General features: G+C 41.5%; 1 protein-coding gene and 1 non-coding gene across 4 annotated transcripts in view; both read left to right on the top strand.

The window, feature by feature from the left end:
• The window catches only part of NOL11 (nucleolar protein 11), a 29051-nt gene extending 9520 nt beyond the window's left edge, over nucleotides 1-19531 (top strand). For 2 of the 3 annotated variants that reach the window (XM_033183889.1, XM_033183892.1), the window contains 12 exons: nucleotides 15-203; nucleotides 7814-7890; nucleotides 9657-9780; nucleotides 10428-10516; nucleotides 10826-10900; nucleotides 11271-11455; nucleotides 11610-11735; nucleotides 11885-12115; nucleotides 13033-13111; nucleotides 13628-13720; nucleotides 18809-18916; nucleotides 19075-19531. In XM_033183889.1, coding sequence (XP_033039780.1) covers nucleotides 15-203; nucleotides 7814-7890; nucleotides 9657-9780; nucleotides 10428-10516; nucleotides 10826-10900; nucleotides 11271-11455; nucleotides 11610-11735; nucleotides 11885-12115; nucleotides 13033-13111; nucleotides 13628-13720; nucleotides 18809-18916; nucleotides 19075-19191 — 1493 coding nt within the window. In that variant the 3' untranslated portion in view covers nucleotides 19192-19531. The remainder of the gene's footprint in view (nucleotides 1-14; nucleotides 204-7813; nucleotides 7891-9656; nucleotides 9781-10427; nucleotides 10517-10825; nucleotides 10901-11270; nucleotides 11456-11609; nucleotides 11736-11884; nucleotides 12116-13032; nucleotides 13112-13627; nucleotides 13721-18808; nucleotides 18917-19074) is intronic. The other variant, XM_033183890.1, reaches the window with a different exon arrangement.
• LOC117068098 lies at nucleotides 15705-15835 on the top strand. The gene has a single exon (XR_004430965.1). It is a non-coding gene; the product is annotated as a small nucleolar RNA SNORA38 (small nucleolar RNA).
• Nucleotides 19532-20645: the final 1114 nt, after the last annotated feature.

The raw sequence follows: 20645 nt of genomic DNA, 5'->3' as shown, positions 1-20645 counted from the left end.
CTTCTTTCCAACAGGCTCTGATGGTTGTATATATGAAACCTTGATACCAATACGTCCAACTGGCCCAGAAAAAAATCAGAGCTTAGTTAGATCACTGCTGCTCAAGGCTGTTGTATCTGGTAACACTCAAAACGGAGCTGCACTCACTGCCCTGGATCAGGATCACGTCGCAGTCCTAGGAAGTCCACTAGCAGCTTCTAAGGGTAACTGACATCCAATTCATTAAGAAGGCCTTTGTATGTTTCCTTCACAGTGTACCTTTTACTGTTCTTTTCTTTTTCATTTTGTTATTACCCAGACTAATTCATTCTCTTTATCAGCATACTCAATTTTTTTGTACCTTCCTAATTCTTCTTGAATTGGTTTTTTATTTTTATTGTGCATTGATTAATCTTTCAGAAACACTTCTTGGTATCACCACCATGCTCATAACTATAATGTCATAAATAAATAAAAATGGTGAATATACTAGTCACCATCATACTAGCCTGCAGGCATTTGAAACATTAGTAAGACTTGCGTTTGAGGATTGGATTCTTGGCAACATTTCACAGCATGGAAATCGAGTGGACATGGACACCTTGAAATGTGGCAACTAATAGTGTACCTTTGATCTCCATGACTTCTGAACAGGAGTCTCATCACCACCTCGCCTCCTTCCCCACCAACTCCCCTCCAGACTTCCTAGTCAGTCATGAAGAACAACACGATTGCTCCTTGCCAGTACAGGATTGCAGACCCCAGCCTTCACTAGAAAACTCACTCTATTTTTAGCATAAGTCCCTTCATAGCCTAGACCCCACCCGCCTTTTCCAACCTATTCTCCCAAATTCTGAGCAAGAACCCTCTGTTTTATTCAGGCGAGGCTCTCTGTTGACCACAAACTTGATATGCCCATCCTCACCTGTGTACTTTGTTCTGTGTTTCTCCTGCTTGTTAAGATAGGAGCAAGGCCGAGCGCAGTAGCTCACGCCTGTAATCCCAGCACTTTGGGAGGCTGATACAGGCAGATTGCTTGAGGCCAGGAGTTCGAGACCAGCTTGGCCAACATGGTGAAACTCCATGTCTCTATCGAAAATACAAAAAATTAGCTGGGCTTGTTGGCGCACAAGCCCGGAAGATGGAGGTTGCAGTGAGCCGAGATTGCACTATGCACTCAACCTGGTCAACAGAGTGAGACTCTTGTCTCAAAAAAAAAAAAAAAAAGACAAGAGATCCTGGTTATAGTGTAATTATACCATGTGCCTGGCACTTTACTAAGATTATCTCATTATTTGTATCATTTACTCCTCTAACAGCCATATGGGTGGAAATAAAGTTGTTACTATTCCCCTTTACAAAACAGGAAACTGAGGTATGAGGTAACTAAGTAGTGGAACTAGGCTTCAGCCTGAACAGGTGAACTCTGTTAAGCCATGTCCCCTGCTGCTCTTAAGTCCTGGCTCTTCACCCCTTCACTAAGCTGTGCTTCTCCTCTCTCTACTCCCATCTTCCTCTCTTTCTTATTCCTGCTCTACCTCCCCACCAAAAACCCCACTAGCTATTATAGAGTTTCCTGTGTCCCTTTCTGCGGTTTTTTTGGTCCATATACGAGCAACTACTACTACTTAAGGGTTTTTTCCCTCCTCCTATATATGCTAGCACACCATACATAACAGTTGCATACCTTGTTTAGTCACCTAGCCAAGATCTCTCAGAGATCTTTCCATATCATATTATTTTTTAATCTTCCTTGGTTTTTGAATAGCTGCATAATAATTCACTGAAGGGCGGCCCCACAGTATGCTTCATCACTCTCCTATTGCCAGACATGAACCATCTATTCTGCTTTTGTAAATTAAGATGAAATTCATATAATATAAAATTAATCAGCCGGGCGCGGTGGCTCAAGCCTGTAATCCCAGCACTTTGGGAGGCTGAGACGGGCGGATCACGAGGTCAGGAGATCGAGACCATCCTGGCTAACATGGTGAAACCCCGTCTCTACTAAAAAAATACAAAAAACTAGCCGGGCGAGGTGGCGGGCGCCTGTAGTCCCAGCTACTCGGGAGGCTGAGGCAGGAGAATGGCGTAAACCTGGAAGGCGGAGCTTGCAGTGAGCTGAGATCTGGCCACTGCACTCCAGCCTGGGCGACAGAGCGAGACTCCGTCTCACAAAAAAAAAAAAAAAAAAAAAAATTAATCGTTTTGTTTTTTTAATTTTTAATGCTCTTCTTTCATTTCTTTTTTCATTTTTTACTTTCATTTATCTTTAATTTTTGGTAGGCCCTTGTAGAAGAAAAATTAACTAAAGTGAACAAGTCACTGGTGTTGGTTGTGCATCTACTTCTGTCTAGTTTTTTTTTTTTTTTTTTTTAGAGTTTTAGTCTTGTTGCCCAGGCTGGGGTGCAATGGCGGGATCTCAGCTCACTGCAACCTCTGGCTCCCAGGTTCAAGCAATTCTCCTGCCTCAGGCTCCCAAGTAACTGGGATTACAGGCATGTGCCACCACACTTTGCTAATTTTTTTCTTTTTTTTTTCTTTTTCTTTTTCTTTTTCTTTTTCTTTTTATTTATTTTTTTTTGAGACGGAGTTTCACTCTGTCGCCCAGGCTGGAGTGCAGTGGCGCAATCTCCGCTCACTGCAAGCTCCGCTGCCTCCCGGGTTCACACCATTCTCCTGCCTCATTCTCCCTAGAAGCTGGGACTACAGGCGCCCGCCACCATGTCCGGCTAATATTTTTGTATTTTTAGTAGAGTCGTGACCATGTTGGTCAGGCTGGTCTCGAACTCCTCACTTCAAGTGATCCACCCACCTCAGCCTTCCAAAGTGCTGGGATTACAGGCGTGAGCCACTGCACCTGGCCAACTTCTGTCTAGTTTTAAAACATTTTCATCATGTCAAAAGGAACCTCTGGACCCATTAGGCAGTTGCTCCTCATTCTCCTCTGCCCACTACCCCGGCAACCACCAATCTGCATTCTTCTGTGGATTTGCCTTTTTGGGGTATTTTGTGTAAATGAAATCATACAATACTTTCTGTGTCTGGCTTCTTTGACTTAGACTTAGCCTAATTTTTGTTTTTGTATTTAGTTTTTAGTAGCACTGAGGTCTTGCTATGAGCTCCTCCTGCCTCAGCCTCTGAAAGTGTTGGGATTACAGGAAAGAGCCACCACATCTGGCTAGCCGAATGTTTTTGAGGTTCATCCACATTGTTGCATGTATCAGTGTTTCATTCCTTTTCGTGGCAGAGTAATATTCCATTGTATGTATATAACACAGTTTGTTATCTGTTCATTCATTAATATTTCAGCTATTTCCACCTTTTGGTTATTGTGAATAATGCTATGAACATTGGTGTGCATGTATTTGTGTACCAGTTTGTTGTTGTTGTTGTTGTTGTTGTTTGAGACAGAGTCTCACTCTGTTGCCCAGGCTAGAGTACAGTGGCGCAATCTGGGCTCACTGCAAGCTCCGCTTCCCGGATTCACGCCATTCTCCTGCCTTAGCCTCCGGAGTAGCTGGGATTACAGGCGCCCGCCACCACACCCGGCTCATTTTTTGTATTTTTAGTAGAGACACGTTTCACTGTGGTAGCCTGGATGGTCTCAATCTCCTGACCTCGTGATCCGCCTGCCTCGGCCTCCCAAAGTGCTGGGATTACAGGTGTGAGCCACTGCGCCCAGCTGTGTACCAGTTTTTAATTCTTTGGGATATATACCTCGCAGGGGAATTACTGGGTCATATGTTAATTCCATATTTAGCTTTTCATTTTTTAATGTTTATGGGTACATACTAGGTGTATGTATTTAAGGAGCACATGAAATATTTTGATACAGACACGCAATGCATAATAATCACATCAGGGTAAATGGGGTACCCATCACTTCAAGCATTTGTCATTTCTTTGCTTTGCAAGCATTTTAGTTATACTCTTCGTTGTTGATTGTGTTTAACTTTTTGAAGAAGTGCCGAATTCCACAGGCACTGAACCATTTTGCGTTCCCACCAGCACTGTACAGCGGTTCCAGTTTCCCTGTGTTCTTGTTCACAAGTGGCTGTTTTCCATAATTTGAATTCCGGCCATTCTCGTGGGTGTGAAGTAGTACTTCATTTTGGTTTTGATTTGCATTTCCCTAATGACTAAGGGTGTTGAACATTTTTTCATATGCTCATTGTCTATTTATAGGTCTTCTTTGGAGAATTGTCTATGTGAGTCCTTTGCCTATTTTTTTTTTTTTTTTTTTTTTTTTTTGAGACGGAGTCTCGCTCTGTCGCCCAGGCTGGAGTGCAGTGGCCAGATCTCAGCTCACTGCAAGCTCCGCCTCCCGGGTTTATGCCATTCTCCTGCCTCAGCCTCCCGAGTAGCTGGGACTACAGGCGCCCATTTTTTGTATTTTTAGTAGAGATGGGGTTTCACCGTGTTAGCCAGGATGGTCTCAATCTCCTGACCTCGTGATCCGCCCGTCTCGGCCTCCGAAAGTGCTGGGATTACAGGCTTGAGCCATCGCGCCCGGCTCCTTTGCCTATTTTTAAATTAGATTGTCTTTTTGTTGTTGAATTCTAAGCGTTCTTTATATATACTAGATACTATACCCTTATCAGACATATGATTTCCACATATTTTCTGCCGTTCCATAGGTTGTCTTCACTTTGTTGATAATGTCCCTTCATGCACAAAAGTTTTAATTTTCATGAAGTCCAATTTTTATTTATCTTTGGTTTCTTGTGCTTTTGGTTCTACATCCAAGAATCCATAGCCAAATCCAAGGTCATAACGACATCCTCACGTTTTCTTCAAAGAATGTTATGGTTTTAGCTCTTATATTTAGGTTGTTGATTCATTTTGAGTTATTTTTGTGTATGGTGTAAAATAAGGGACTAACTTTGTTCGTTTGCATGTGGCTCTCCAGTTGTCCTAGCACCACAGCGGTCCTGGCACCTTTATTGAAAAATCATTTGGCCCTAGATGACTCTCAGTCTATTACACTGGGCCAGTACCGCACTGTTTTGATTACTGTTAACTTTATAAGCAGTTTGGAAATCAGGAAGTATGAGCTCTCCAGCTTTGTTCTTTTTCAAGTTTGTTTTTGTTGTTTAGGCCAACGGAATAATTGCAATTATTCCATGTGATTTTGAAGACTGGCTTTTCCATTTCTGCAAAAAAGACCATTGGAATTTTGATTGAGATTGAACTGAGCCTGTAGGTTGTTTTGTGCAGTATTGCCATCTTAATATTAAGTCTTCCAATTGCTGAACACAGGATGTCTCTATTTGTTTATGTCTTCCTTAATTCCATTCAGCAATGTTTTATAACTTTTAGTGTAGAATGCTTTCACTTCCTTGGTTAAATTTGTTCCTAGGGGCCGGTTGCAGTAATCACACCTGTAATCCCAGCACTTTGGGAGGCCAAGGTGGGCAGATCACCCAAGGTCAGGAGTTCCAGACCAGCCTGACCAACGTGGAGAAACACCTTCTCCATTGAAAAAAACGACAGAATTAGCTGGGTGTGGCGGCACATGCCTATAATCCTAGCTACTTGGTAGGGGCAGGGGTTGAGGCAGGAGAATCACTTGAACCTGAGAGGTGGAGGTTGTGGTCAGCCAAGATCGCGCCACTGCACTCCAGCCTGGGCAATAAGAGCAAGACTCCGTCTCAAAAAAAAAAAAATTATTCCTAGGTATTTTATTCTTTTGGATGCTAATATACATGGTATTATTTTTCTCTTTTTTTATTTTTATTTTTGGAGATGGAGTCTTACTCTGTCACAGGGCTGGAGTGCAGTAGCGTGATCTTGGCTCATTGCAACCTCTGCCTCCCAGGTTCAAGCATTTCTCCTGCCTCACCCTCCCGAGCAGCTGGGACTACAGGTGCATGCTGCCACGCCCGGCTAATTTTTTATATGTTAGTAAAGACAGGGTTTTGCTGTGTTGTCCAGGCTGGTCTGCAACTCCTGAGCTCAGGCAATACGCCTGTCTTGGCCTCCCAAAGTGCTAGGATTACCGGCAGGAGCCGCCATGCCCAGCCGGAATTTTTTTTCTTAATTTGCTTTTTGTTTTTAGTATATAGGAGCATCTGATATTTGTATGTTGATCTTGTACCCTGCAACCTTGCTGAATTTGTTTATTAATGCTAATCTTTTCCTGTGGATTCTTGTCTATACAGGATCATGTCATCTGTGAATAGAGTTAGTTTTACTTCCATTTAAATTTGGATTTTTGGCTGGGCGTGGTGGCTCATACCTGTAATCTCAGCACTTTGGGAGGCTGAGATGGGTGGATCACCTGAGGTCAGGAGTTCGAGACCAACCTGGCCATCATGGTGAAATCCCCGTCTCTACTAAAAATACAAAAATTAGCCGGGTGTGGTGGCGTGCACCTGTAATCCCAGCTACTGGGGAGGCTGAGGCAGGAGAATCACTTGAACCCAGGAGGCAGGCTGCAGTGAGCCGAGATCATACCACTGCACTCCAGCCTGGGCGACAGAGTAAGACTGTCTCAAAACAAACAAACAAACAAAAATTGGATTTTTGTTTTTCTTCTTGCCGAATTACTCTGGCTAGAACTTGAATAGCAGTGGTGAAAGTAAGCCTCCTTCTCTTGTTCCTTATTTTAGGGGGATAGTTTTCAGTCTTTAATCACTCAGTGTAATGATAATTGCGTAGAATAGCAGTGGTGAAGAGGGCAGGGCAGGCACCCTTGTCTTTTTGCTTATCTTAGGGGGAAAGCATTTAGTCTTTCACTGTTGACTGGCGGTAATTGTGGGTTTTTCATAGATGCCCTTTATCATGTCAAGGAAGCTCCTTCCTCTTTCTTAGCTTTCTGAGTTTTTTGTTTGTTTGTTTGTTTGTTTTTTTATCATGGAAGAGTTTCTACAATGCTTTTTGTCAACTGAAGCGATCATATGGTTATTCCCTTTGTTCTGTTGATGTACGTGCTACACTGATCGTGCTACACTGATTGGTTTTCTTCTGTTAACTACCCTTTCATCCCTGGAATCAATCCCTCTTGGTCATGGATCTTAATATTTCCCCTTGGATTTGGTTTGTTGGTATTTTGATGAGGATTTTCTTTTTGCATCTATACTCATGGGGTTATTGCTCGCTAGTTTTTTTTTGTGTAGTGTCTTTGTCTGGCTTTGGTATCAGAGCATCCAAAAGCCTAAGCGAGTTTAGGAAGTATTTCCTGCTCTTTTATATTTTGAAAGAGTTTGGGAAGATTAGTGTTAATGTTTAAATTTGTAGAATTTACCAATGAAGCCATCTGGTCTTGGGCTTTTCTTTGTTGGTTGTTTTTAATTGTTATTCCTGATTCATAAAGCCCTCCCTTCCTCAGGGCTCACCTTTCCAGGCTGCTTTTTTTTTTTTTTGAGACGGAGTCTCGCTCTATCCCCCAGGCTGGAGTGCAGTGGCGCGATCTCCACTCACTGCAAGCTCTGCCTTCCAGGTTCACGCCATTCTCCTGCCTCAGCCTCCTGAGTAGCTGGGACTACAGGTGCACACCACCATACCCGGCTAATTTTTTTGTATTTTTAGTAGAGACGAGGTTTCACCGTGTTGAGCCAGGATAGTCTCTATCTCCTGATTTCGTGATCTGCCCACCTCAGCCTCCCAAAGTGCTGGGATTACAGGCTTGAACCACCGCGCCCGGCCTTTCCAGGCTGCTTCTTACCATGAGCTCTCATTTCTTCCAGCTCCTATGGCAATCACTGTCTTCATAATACATTTCTATAGTAAATAAAGCAAAATGTATATATTTAACTATAACTCCCCCTTTCCCCAAAATATCAGATATTTATATTTGGGACTTTTTCTGAATTTATGTCTTATTTTATAGAATGCCTCTCTGTATGGAACATAAAATTTCAAACACTACAGACTTCAAAAGAGTTACCACAAGGGACCAGTGGTCAAGTAAGTTTTTTCACTTGAGTACTTTCTCTGATTTAGTTATTTTGTTGTGTTTTGTTTTGCTTTGTTTTGAGATGAGACCTCACTGTGTTGCCCAGGCTGGTCTTTTACCCTTGGGCTCAAGTGATCCTCCTGCTTCATTTGAAATGTAGTTATTTTTGTGCCTAATAAATATGGTGTAAGGGAAGAGAACTCTTTGAACCTAAATATTTTGGCAGCTTTCCACACCAGGTGTGGTGATGTGTGTCTGTAGTCCCTGCTACTGAGGAGACTGAGGCAGGAATATCTTTTGAGCCCAGGAGTTCAAGGCTACAGTGCTGATATTTGTGCCTGTGAAGAACTGCTACAGTCCAGCCTGGACAGCACAGTGTGATCCCATCTCTGTAAATAAATAAGTAAATAGCTTGGCAGTTATTGATCAAATTAAGAATTATTTTTTACCTGAGGGATTATGTTTAGTTTGGTTATTGTTGAAATCACTTCCAAAATTCTAAATTATTGCCCGAACAATTGGCTATTTAACAGCTTTTGTTTTTAGCTGCTCTTTGGTTTTGTCTTTTTACTTACGTATTTGAACTATACCCTCAAGCTGTTAGTTTTCCTAATAAACTAGTCTTTTAGATTATGCGTTAAATGTTACCATGAAATTACATAAAAATACTTAAAAGAATTAAAATTGAAGCTGAGCAGACTATGCACTTCCTGAGGCAGGGTTACTTGTGAGTTTTTTTCTCCAGTGTATTTGCAGTGCTTACCAAGGTGCACAGTAAGTTTTAGTTACTTAGTGAATGAATATTCATATACAAATAAAATGTAAATCAAGGCAATAGGATGTTTTGGTAATTTTAATTTGAGGATAAAGAAACAAGGTTTCTCAGCATACAATTTAATTATAATTCATATGTAAAAGAGTAATTTTAACAAAATTATTCACAATTTTTTATTGTGAATAAACTCACACTTTTTTGTTACAATTTATTTTATTTTATCATTTTATTATTTATTATTACAAATATTTCCAGGCCGGGTGCGGTGTCTCAAGCCTGTAATTCCAGCATTTTGGGAGGCCAAGACAGGCAGATCACGAGGTCAGGAGATTGAGACCATCCTGGCTAACACGGTGAAACCCCGTCTCTACTAAAAAATACAAAAAAAAAAATACAAAAAACTAGCCGGGCGAGGTGGCAGGCGCCTGTAGTCCCAGCTACTCGGGAGGCTGAGGCAGGAGAATGGTGTAAACCTGGGAGGCGGAGCTTGCAGTGATCTGAGATTGCGCCACTGCACTCCAGCCTGGGCGACAGAGCCAGACTCCGTCACAAAAAAAAAACAAAACAAATATTTCCTTGTTCCGTCAGGCTTTTTTTCACATACCTGTCTTATTTTTACAATCATAAGATATAAGGTGTTAAATTCCGGTTTGTAAACGTAGTGCATTAGAAGTTTGCCCATGCTATAGTAGCCTTGGTAGTTATCATGTTAATAGATGTATAATAGTGACCACATTAATTTTAAACAATTGAGGTTTTTAAAATGTATGTGTTGATTAGATTCTTCTGAGTTAAAAATATTCTTTAAATTATGCTTCATTCAGACTTGGGCAAAAATAAGAGCCTATTTAATAAGTTCTACATAGAAAATTCTTCTGGGAAGTTGCTTACTTTGCCTTGTTTTTAATACTGAGAGCTTATACAGTAAGTGATAAGGCTTTATTGAGTCAGACCTTAGAAGAGAAAAAACTTTGCTTATGTTTTTGATAACTTTTTTTGTAGCTCTGGTATTATGGGGAAAATTTGTTTATGCTACATGGGAAATCTCTGACTGTGATTCCATACAAGTGTGAAGTGTCATCATTAGCAGGTGCTCTTGGAAAACTCAAGCATGGTCAAGATCCAGGTAGAAACTTACGCTTGTTTTATTAATACCAACCATTTTATTAACCTCTAGTTTCATATAGATTCCCACAGCCTTCTCTTTGTAAAGCTTGTTTTTAATTTTGAAATTTACCACTGTTTATTGAAACTTGTGAACAGGCCAAGCATGGTGTCTCATCCCTGTAATCCCAGCACTTAAGGAGGCAGAGGTGGGAGGATAGCTTGAGCCCAGGACTTCAAGACCAGCCTGGGCAACATAGACCCCGTTCGCCACAGAAAAAGGGAAAAAAAAAAAGTTTGAAACTTGTGAACAGTCCAAATGACAGGTCCTACTGCAAGCTGAAGAGCTACACTGTTTTGAATGCCAGTGTTCCTCTGACTTTTGGGGCAGTGGGAGAACTAAACAAAATCAGTCATACCTCCATCCTCCCTTGTTTACTGATGGCCTCATCTGTTAGCTTCATGTTGTTGGACATAGAGCCTTTTTACTGTGTTATGGTTTACTTATCTGAGGTTATCAGTAGAATTACATGGACTTTAAAGCCTCTCTTAAATTGTAGGAGTGGTTTTTTTTTTTTTTTTTTTTAATTTTCTTTGTTTGATTGTTTAGTTGGGCAAAAATCAGTAAGTCGAAACATTCCAGAAATTGTGCATTTTGCATTTTCTTAGGAACTCATGTCATGCCCCGTTTTGTAAACTGGGAAACACCTCAAGGATGTGGACTTGGATTCCAAAACTCAGAGCAGTCAAGAAGAATTGTAAGTTTCGTAGTTGAAATTGAAATGTTAGTGCAAATATTGAAAAACAGAAAAAGACTGAATTATTTTAATGAATTATATCCTTACAACTCTTATAGCTTTGACTTTAATGACAGGACAGTTTGAGGCTTGAACCCAGTAACCTCACATTCTTTATCCAGAAATGCCCCAAGTTGTCTATTCGTTATACTTACTTTTAAAAGTTTTTGATGAGAGCAAAAGTGTACTTTGGGGTGTTTCATAGCCCTCTAAATGTATATTGGATCTCTTACATTGTTTTGTGATCCTAATCGGTTTACTTAATTCCAGTTAAGGAGACGAAAAATTGAAGTGAGTTTACAGCCAGAGGTTCCACCATCCAAACAACTTTTGTCAACCATAATGGTAAATAAATAATATTGAAATATGAAAAACAAAACTCAAGTGTTTCAAAGAAATCACATCTACTCTCCATTCTGTCTTACTGTTATGATCATCTTGATAGCGATAGCTATAGCTAACATCTGTGTAGTATCTTAAGGGTGTCAGAGTTGATCCAATATTTTGGCTTCTTTGATGCTTGCTATCACCTCATGAGATTGATATGGTGTTAGTCTTCTCTCTTTCTCATTTAACTTTGCAGTGTCAGCTTCAGCTTTGCAGGAATGCATGATAACTGTTAGTCATTTGAGAAAATGTTGTGCTAGGAAACTTTTAAGTTCCAAGTGACATTCGTTAATGTGCCAAACTGAATTCTTGAATTCTGCCCTTTCAGGAAGATTCAGAAAAACACATTGAAGTAGAAGTACGGAAATTTTTGGCTCTGAAGCAGACACCTGACTTTCATACTGTCATTGGGGACACAGTAACTGGACTTCTGGAAAGGTGTAAAGCAGAACCGTCATTTTATCCCCGGAACTGTCTGATGCAGCTTATCCAAACGCATGTGCTTTCTTACAGGTAGCTGTTTGTGTGTACCACACTGTACACGCATAACTCTTCTGACCTTGTTTTTTATAGTTCTAATCTTCTGGAACTCTGAAAAGGCTTATAAATTATCTGCAGTTGAGATTTTTCTTGATATGTAATAGTGATTCAGATTTTTTTGCTTTAGTTTGTGCCCCGACTTAATGGAGATTGCCTTAATAAAGAAAGATGTACAGTTGTTACAACTCTGTCTACAACAGTTCCCTGACATTCCTGAATCAGTCACCTGTGCTTGCTTAAAAATTTTCTTGAGGTAAGTTAGACTCCAGTGGTCCTTTTTCTTCATTACATTTATAATCTGTTACATTGTTTGATTTCCAAAACTTTGATGCTTAGGAAATGAAATTTTTCCCAAAAGTTTGGTGATAAGGATTAACCTCTTGCTCTGAATTAACATTGTAGCATTGGTGATGACAGTCTTCAAGAAACAGATGTCAGTATGGAGTCAGTTTTTGACTATAGTAATTCTGTGCATGATGAGAAAATGGAAGAGCAAACTGAAATTCTCCAAAATGGCTTCAATCCTGAAGAAGATAAATGCAGTAACTGTGATCAAGAGTTAAATAAAAAGCCTCAGGACGAAACAAAGGAGAGCACTTCATGCCCTGTGGTACCAAAAAGAGCAGCTCTACTGTATCCTTTGACATAGAGCATCCCTCTGTTTCTCTTTATAGGGTATAGTTATATGCCAAGCAATAACTAAGGAGTAACTCCGTAATGTAAGGTTTTTCTTTCCTTTTCCAATTGTGTTTTGTTTCTGTTTGAAAATAGATTATGTTCAGTGCTACATTAAGTAAGGTTTACTTAAACCTGTTTAATTTAACTAGGCCGGGCATGGTGGCTCATGCCTGTAGTCCCACCACTTTGAGAGGCCGAGGTGGGAGGATTGTCTGAGCCCAGGAGTCTGAGACCAGACTGGGCAACATGGCTAGACCCCCATCTCTACATCAGTTTTTTAAAAAGCAGCAGCAGCAGCAGCTATGCTAACACAGAAGCTCTATCAATTCTGAAGATCAGTATTCTGCATAAATACCAATTAAAGTATTCCACATGATCTCCAATGATTAGGAGAGTGTTTGGCCATAGAGCTCTTCTAGAGACGTAAAACTTTTGTATAAATTTAGAAAACTAACATTGAGGAAGGAAGTTACTCATAAGTTCAATAGAATAGCTTCTATTTATTTATTTATTTATTTATTTATTTTTTTTTTTTATTTTTTTTTTTTGAGATGGAGTCTCGCTCTGTCACCCAGGCTGGAGTGCAGTGGCCGGATCTCAGCTCACTGCAAGCTCCGCCTCCCGGGTTCACGCCATTCTCCTGCCTCAGCCTCCCGAGTAGCTGGGACTACAGGCGCCCGCCACCTCGCCCGGCTAGTTTTTTTGTATTTTTTAGTAGAGACGGGGTTTCACCGTGTTAGCCAGGATGGTCTCGATCTCCTGACCTCGTGATCCGCCCGTCTCGGCCTCCCAAAGTGCTGGGATTACAGGCTTGAGCCACCGCGCCCGGCCGGCTTCTATTTATTGAAGTAAGATTTTCCTTTAGTCCTAAGTAATGTAATTCTTCATTCAGCATATAGCGAAACATTTCTCCTGCCTCATTTGAAAGACATCCCAGCACAGCATATCACAGTAAGTGTTCATACAAGTTGTATAGAATTTTACTTCTGGTTTAAATTTTGCTATTTAACTCTAACCAGCTGTCAGGGCATTCTAAAGGTTATCAGATTCTTTCATGTGAATAAGAGGTTGCCCAGCTCTCATGGCAAAAAATTGTGCTGAGAAAACTCGAGCGATTCTAGGGTGATAGACCATGGCATATTCCTTGTGCCAAACTTGAAGGCCAAGTTAAGCTTCCTAAATTATACATTAATAAACACTAAAAAGAATTGCTGAGAGAAGGGTTCTCTCTTCTCTACCTTTTATTAACAAACAATGAGCTCATCACCACCACTACCCCTAAACCAGATGAACTCCTCATTAATGGGAGGAACTGCATTTTATTCATTTTTGTGTCTCCAGATGTCTGGCGTATTTGTTTGATGTATAGTTAAATTGAACATTTTTTTCAGTCTTCGTGATGGGTTTATGTAAGAAGATAAATTTTTTCTATCAAAGTGATAAATTGTCCATTTTTTTTCCACCCAGCTGTTTCTCAAGTATTTGTATTTCCTGTATCTGAAGTGTAGCGAAAATGCTACTATGACTCTTCCTGGAATACACCCACCTACCTTGAACCAGGTAAGATTTTTTTTTTTTACTTTGATTTGGTGCTGGGAAAAATGTGTAAAAAAAAGTTGTATTCAAGGTCAGCACCTGCATTCAAGAGCTGACTTCTTCTTGTTTCCTAGGCCATAAGAATCTCTTCCCTCATAAAACTAAACCACTGCAGTTAGAAATGGGGAGTCTCTCATTTAATAGATTTCTGGATCCATAATTCTACACCACAGAATTACAGTTTATCTTAAATTCCTGATTCTTCATTATGACCCTTTTCCAAGAATTTCCTTAGCCTTGATGGGAGACAACAGGAAGGAGCTGATAATATAAGTTGCCCCCTTAATAATCTCTTAAGACTAAGAGAATAGGCAGGGCCTGGTGACTCACGCCTGTAATCCCAGCACTTTGGGAGGCCGAGGCGGGAGGATTACTTGAGGTCAGGAGTTTGAGACCAGCCGGGCCAACATGGTGAAACCCCATCTCTACTTAAAACACAGAATCAGCCAGGCATGGTAATGCATGCCTATAATCCCAGATACTTGGGAGGCTGAGGCAGGAGGACTGCTTGAACCCAGGAGGTGGAGGTTGCAGTGAGCCGAGATCGTGCCACTGCACTCCAGTCTGGGCAACAAGAGCAAAACTCCATCTCAAAAAAAAAAAAAGGAATAAGAGAATAAAGGTTAGTGAAAAAATATTCCCAGAGAATCCCATGGTAGTCCCTCTTTAAAAATAATACTGGCCAGGCGCGGTCGCTCACGCCTGTAATCCTAGCACTTTGGGAGGACGAGGCAGGTGGATCACAAGGTCAAGAGATCGAGACCATCCTGGCTAACACGGTGAAACCCCGTCTCTACTAAAAACACAAAAATTAGCCAGGCGTGGTGGCGGGTGCCTGTAGTCCCAGCTACTCAGGAGGCTGAGGCAGGAGAATGGCGTGAACCCGGGAGGCGGAGTTTGCAGTGAGCCGAGATCACGCCACTGCACTCCAGCCTGGGCTACAGAGCGAGACTCTGTCTCAAAAAAGAAAATAATAATAATAATAGTTATAGGCCAGGCGCGGTGGCTCATGCTTGTAATCCCAGCACTTTGGGAGGCCGAGGTGGGCGGATCACGAGGTCAAGAGATTGACACCATTTTGGCCAACATGGTGAAACCCTGTCTCTGCTAAAAATACAAAAATTAGCTGGGCGTGGTGGCAAGCACTGGTAGTCCCAGCTATTTGGGAAGCTGAGGCAGGAGAATCATTTGAAGTAGGGAGGCAGAGGTTGCAGTGAGCCAAGATTGTGCTACTACACTCCAACCCTGGGGACAGAGTGAGACTCTGTCTCAGAAAAAAAAACTTAAGCTGGGCGCAGTGGCTCACACCTTTAATCTCAACACTGAGAAGCCGAAGTGGGCGGATCACCTGAGGTCAGGAGTTAGAGACTAGCCTGACCAACATGGAGACACCCTGTCTCTACTAAAAATACAAAATTAGCCCGGTGTGGTGGTGAATGCCTGTAATCCCAGCTACGTGGGAGGCTGAGGCAGGAGAATCACTTGAACCCAGGAGGCAGAGCTTGCGGTGAGCCCAGATGGCACCACTGCACTCCAACCTGGGCGACAAGAGTGAAACTCCGTCTCAAAAAAAAAAAGAAATACTGGCCGGGCGCGGTGGCTCAAGCCTGTAATCCCAGCTCTTTGGGAGGCCGAGACGGGCGGATCACGAGGTCAGGAGATCGAGACCATCCTGGCTAATACGGTGAAACCCTGTCTCTACTTAAAAATACAAAAAACTAGCTGGGCGACGAGGCGGGCGCCTGTAGTCCCAGCTACTCGGGAGGCTGAGGCAGGAGAATGGCGTAAACCCAGGAGGCGGAGCTTACAGTGAGCTGAGATCCGGCCACTGCACTCCAGCCTGGGTGGCAGAGCAAGACTCCGTCTCAAAAATAAAAAATAAAACAAACAAACAAACAAAAATACTTATTTAAAAAACAGTAAGAAACATTTAAAAATAATGTATTTACCCTCCTACAAAGGCATGTCTATAGTTCCTTGTCTTTGGACATGTAAGAATTGGAGGCAAAGAAATGTGGACTTGGAGAAATCTGGGGCCAGCTTGCTCCCCGCAGGCTCAAGATCAACCTTCCCACATAGAAGCAGTAAAAACAATAAATTGTTTTGGTTTGGTAATATGTTATTCTAACAAAGGATTTTTAAACACTTCAATTGGCTCTTCTTCATTTAAAAAATAAATTTTTTTTTTCCTTTTCAAGAAGGCAAGATCTCACTCAGTCAACCACACTGGAGTGCAGTGGGAATCATAGTTTGGTGCAGACATGAATCCTGCCCTGAAGCAGTCCTCCCCGCTTAGCCTCCCAAGTAGTTGGGACTGCAGGTGCATGCCACCACACCACAGGAAAATACAATTTTTTTTCTTTTTTTGAGATGGAGTCTTGCTGTGTCTCTCAGGCTAGAATGCAGTGGCACAGTCTCAGCTCACTGCAACCTCTGCCTCCTGGGTTCAAGCGATTCTCCTGCCTCAGCCTCCCAAGTAGTTGGGATTACAGGCTTGCACCACCACACTCGGCTAATTTTTGTGTTTCTAGTAGAGATGGGGTTTTACCATATTGACGAGGCTCATCTCAAACTCCTGACCTCAAGTGATCTGCCCATCTCAGCCTCCCAAAGTGCTAGGATTACAGGTGTAAGCCACCATGCCCGGCCAAAATACAATTTTTTAATTTTATATTTTCTTGTAGAGACAGGGACTTCCTGTGTTGCCCAGGCTGGTCTCAAACTGCTGGGCTTAAGTGATTTTCCTGCCTTGGCCTTGGCCTCCCAAAGCATATGGATTATAGGCATGAGACACTTACTTGGCCTAAAAATAAGTTAAATTTTTAAGTAGTTTTTTTTTTTTTTTTTTTTTGAGACAGAGTCTTGCTCAGTTGCCCAGTCTGGAGTGCAGTGGCACGATCTCGGTTCACTGCAAGCTCCGCGTCCCAGGTTCCTGCCATTCTCCTGCCTCAGCCTCCCAAGTAGCTGGGACTACAGGCGCCCGCTGCCACGCCCGGCTAATTTTTTGCATTTTTAGTAGAGATGGGGTTTCACCGTGTTAGCCAGGATGGTCTCGATCTCCTGACCTCGTGATCCGCCTGCCTCAGCCTCCCAAAGTGCTGGATTACAGGCGTGAGCCACCACGCCTGGCCTTTTTTTTTTTTTTTTGAGACAGAGCGTTGCTCTGTCGCCCAGGCTGGAGTGCAGTGGTGTGATCTCGGCTTACTGCAATCTCCGCCTCCCAGGTTCAAGCAATTCCCCTGCCTCAGCCTCCTGAGTAGCTGGGATTATAGGCCCCTACCACCACGCCCGGCTAGTTTTTGTGCTTTTAGTAGAGACAGGATTTCACCATGTTGGCCAGGCTGGTCTCGATCTTCCAACCTCAAGATGATCCACCCGCCTCAGCCTTGCAAAGTGCTGGAATTACAGGTGTGAGGCACCGCACCCAGCCCACTCAGCACTGTATCAGACATTTATTGGACCAGTAGACATACATCTGCCTCATTCCTTTTAACCAATGCATACTATTTCATTTTACAAATATAAATTAATGTAGCTATCATTCCTCTATTGATGGACATTTAAGTTGTTTACCATTTTTTGCTGTCGTAAATCTTCAGTGGGCATCTTTATGCAGATATTCTTGTATATTTATGAGAATGCCTGTTGAATAAATTCCCACAAGAGAAATTATTGGATGAAATGGTACATGTATTTTTAGTTTTCAAAATGCCAGACTTTCTGAAGAGTTGTGACAGCTACCACCAGCAAGGTCTGAAGCATTCTTTCTCACATTCTTACTGACACCCAGTTTTGTCAAACTTACTCTTTGCCAATCAGATGGGTAACAGGTGTTACCTCATTTTAATTTGCATTTCTTTGATAATGAGAGAAGGGAACCATTTCTTGTCCATTTATATTTGTTTTTGTGAATCGCCTAGTCGGGTTCTTTGTCCATATATTTATTGCATTTCCTGTCTTTTGGTTTATAAAAAGTTCCTTTTATATTAAGGAAATTAGCCTTTTTCTATCAAATGCATTGTAAGTTATTTGTCCTTTTATTCTCTAGTATAATTTTTGACAGACACTTTTGCATGCTATTAAAATTCATTAAACTTTTCCTCTATGACTTCTTTATGGCTTATGTTATGTTTAAGGCCCTTCCCACTCTAAGATTATGAAAATAGTCACCAGCTTTCCCTACTACATGGTTTTATTTCTTATGTTTAGCTCTTTGATACATATAGAATTTAATCTGGCATAAGGAGTTCCATAGGGATCAGCTCCCCCTCCCAAATGGATAACCAGTTACCTGGGTGCTTTGATATTTGCACGTTAACTACACCATTGGAATATGTAGGACTACACAAGAAACTTTTATAAATGCTTAGTAATAATTCTAGTTTATGGTAGCTCATCTATAATACACAACACCTTGTCCTTGGGGAAAAATGTATCTTGCAGAATAGAAGATGAGTGGTTATTTTGTTTTGTAACTGAAAATTATCGAAACTAAAAACTAAAATTTTTAAAAATAAAAAGGCAACTGGCCGGGCGCGGTGTCTCAAGCCTGTAATCTTAGCACTTTGGGAAGCTGAGGTTGGAGGATTCCTTGAGGCCGGGAGTTCAAGACCATCTTGGCAATAAGGCAAAACCCCATCTCTACAAAAATTATTAAAAATTAGGCGGGTATTGTGGTGCGTCTGTAATCCCAGCAGCTCTGGATGATTGCAGCTACTCTGGGAGGCTGAGGCAGGAGATCACTTCAGCCCAGGTGTTTGGGGACTCCAGTGAACTATGAGTTGTGCTACTGCATTCCTACTCCAGCCTGGGTGACATAGCAAGATCCCATCTCTAAAATATTTTTTTAATTAAAATAGATGTTTTAAAAGCCAGAAATGAGCCTTTTTATATTTCGTAGAAATTCTTCCATCTCTAAACTAAAATGTTTAGATTTTATTTATAAAGACTTATTTTTCTCATAACTGTTTGATATATTTATGGACTTGGTAAAGTGAATTAACCTGAAGTTAAATTTAAAATCTTCACTTTCCTTTTCCTATTCATCTTCAGATTATGGATTGGATATGTCTACTTCTGGATGCAAATTTTACTGTTGTTGTCATGATGCCAGAAGCAAAGAGGCTACTGATAAATCTTTACAAGCTTGTAAAATCTCAGGTTTGTGATTATTTGATATACACTGATTTTATTTGTACCCAAGTATCACCTGAATTACAATTTATTCTTAAAATTGGTCCTTACTTACTAATAGTCATGGGAGATTTGTTTCTATGTAGACATTATGGTAAAAGTTACTCTGAAACTTTTTTCTGTAGATATCTGTTTATTCCGAGCTCAACAAGATTGAAGTAAGTTTTCGGGAGCTACAGAAATTAAATCAAGAAAAGAATAATAGAGGATTATATTCAATTGAAGTGCTGGAGCTCTTCTGATATTACCGACTCTCCTTCATAGACATTTTATAAAGCTCTTTTATGTGAACTCTCGCTTCATCCAGGCAAGAACGGCGTTTTGTTTGCGACCATCTCGGTGTCAAGAGAAACGTGTCAGTGAGTACCTGGACCATCACTTACTGATGCTCCAGGGTAGGACCACAGGTTTCACACGAACCTATTCTAGGTTGTGGACATTGGTGCGGAGAGGTTCTGCAATTTTTTAAAAATATGTAACTGGGTTGATTTTAAGTAAAATTATTTGTGTATTGATAAAAGTCTAATTTCTTATGTGTTTTGAATTGCTTTTCTTTTAATAAAAAACAACCATTGAAGCAGTGATTCTAGCAAGAATGTAATTTTATCAGAGTCAGAAACTGCCCCTGCTCATTTGTTCCACAGCTCATCTTTCACACATTTGCAGTGTGTCTTCTGCAGGGACCTCTTCTGCCACAAGCAGGCAGAGAGGGGTCCTCACACAGGCACATGCTTGCCTCCTGCCATCTCCCCTGTCCTTTAGGACAAATGAAAACTTCAAGTGTGGTTCTACAGCCCAGCTTTACAGAAAGAGTCCAGACGGCTGAATTTACCTTGCAGTAGTGAAAGGCTGCGTTTTAGGTCAGGCACTGTATGTAAACTTTAGTCACACATGTGGCCGTTAATAAACAGGTTCTCCTCCATCATTTTTAATCTCAGTAGGCCTTAATGAAAAGAAATCCCAATGGAACAGGGTAAAGTCTCTATTAATGATGACATTCTCAGCTGGGCACAGTGGCTCACGCCTATATTCCAAGCACTTTGGGAGGCTGAAGCGGGCAGATTACTTCGGGTTAGGAGTTCAAGACCAGCTTGGGCAACATGGTGAAATCCCATCTCTACCAAAAAATACAAAAATTAGCTAGGCATGGTGGTGCGTGCCTATAGTCTCAGCTATTCAGGAGGTTGAGATGGGAGACTCACTTGAACCCAGGAGGTGGAGGGTACAATGAGCCAAGATTGTACCACTGCACTCCAGTCTGGATGACAGAGTAAAACCCTGTGTCAAAAAAAAAGAAAAAATTGGCTGGGTGCAGTGGCGCACGCCTGTAATCCCAGCACTTTGGGAGGCTGAGGCGGACGGATCACCAGAGGTCAGAAGTTCGAGACCAGCCTGACCAACATAGAGAAACCCCGTCTCTACTAAAATACAAAAAAATTAGCCGGGTGTGGTGGTGCATCCCTATAATCCCGGCTATTTGGGAGGCTGAGGCAGGAGAATTGCTTGAACCTGGGAGGCGGAGGTTGTGGTGAGCTGAGATCACACCATTGCACTCCATCCAGCCTGGGCAACAAGAGTGAAACTCTTGTCTCAAAAAAAAAAAAAAAAATCACTTTCTCTTTATGTAGTGGGACCTTTTGCTCAGCGGTAACATAGTACTCAGCAGAAATGAAAAATACGGTCTCCATGGTGCATA

This window comes from Trachypithecus francoisi, unplaced genomic scaffold, assembly GCF_009764315.1.
Source record: "Trachypithecus francoisi isolate TF-2019V2 unplaced genomic scaffold, Tfra_2.0 Lachesis_group20, whole genome shotgun sequence".
In the NCBI taxonomy this organism is placed as follows: Eukaryota; Metazoa; Chordata; class Mammalia; order Primates; family Cercopithecidae; genus Trachypithecus; species Trachypithecus francoisi.
This window is presented reverse-complemented; position numbering and strand designations above follow the sequence as displayed.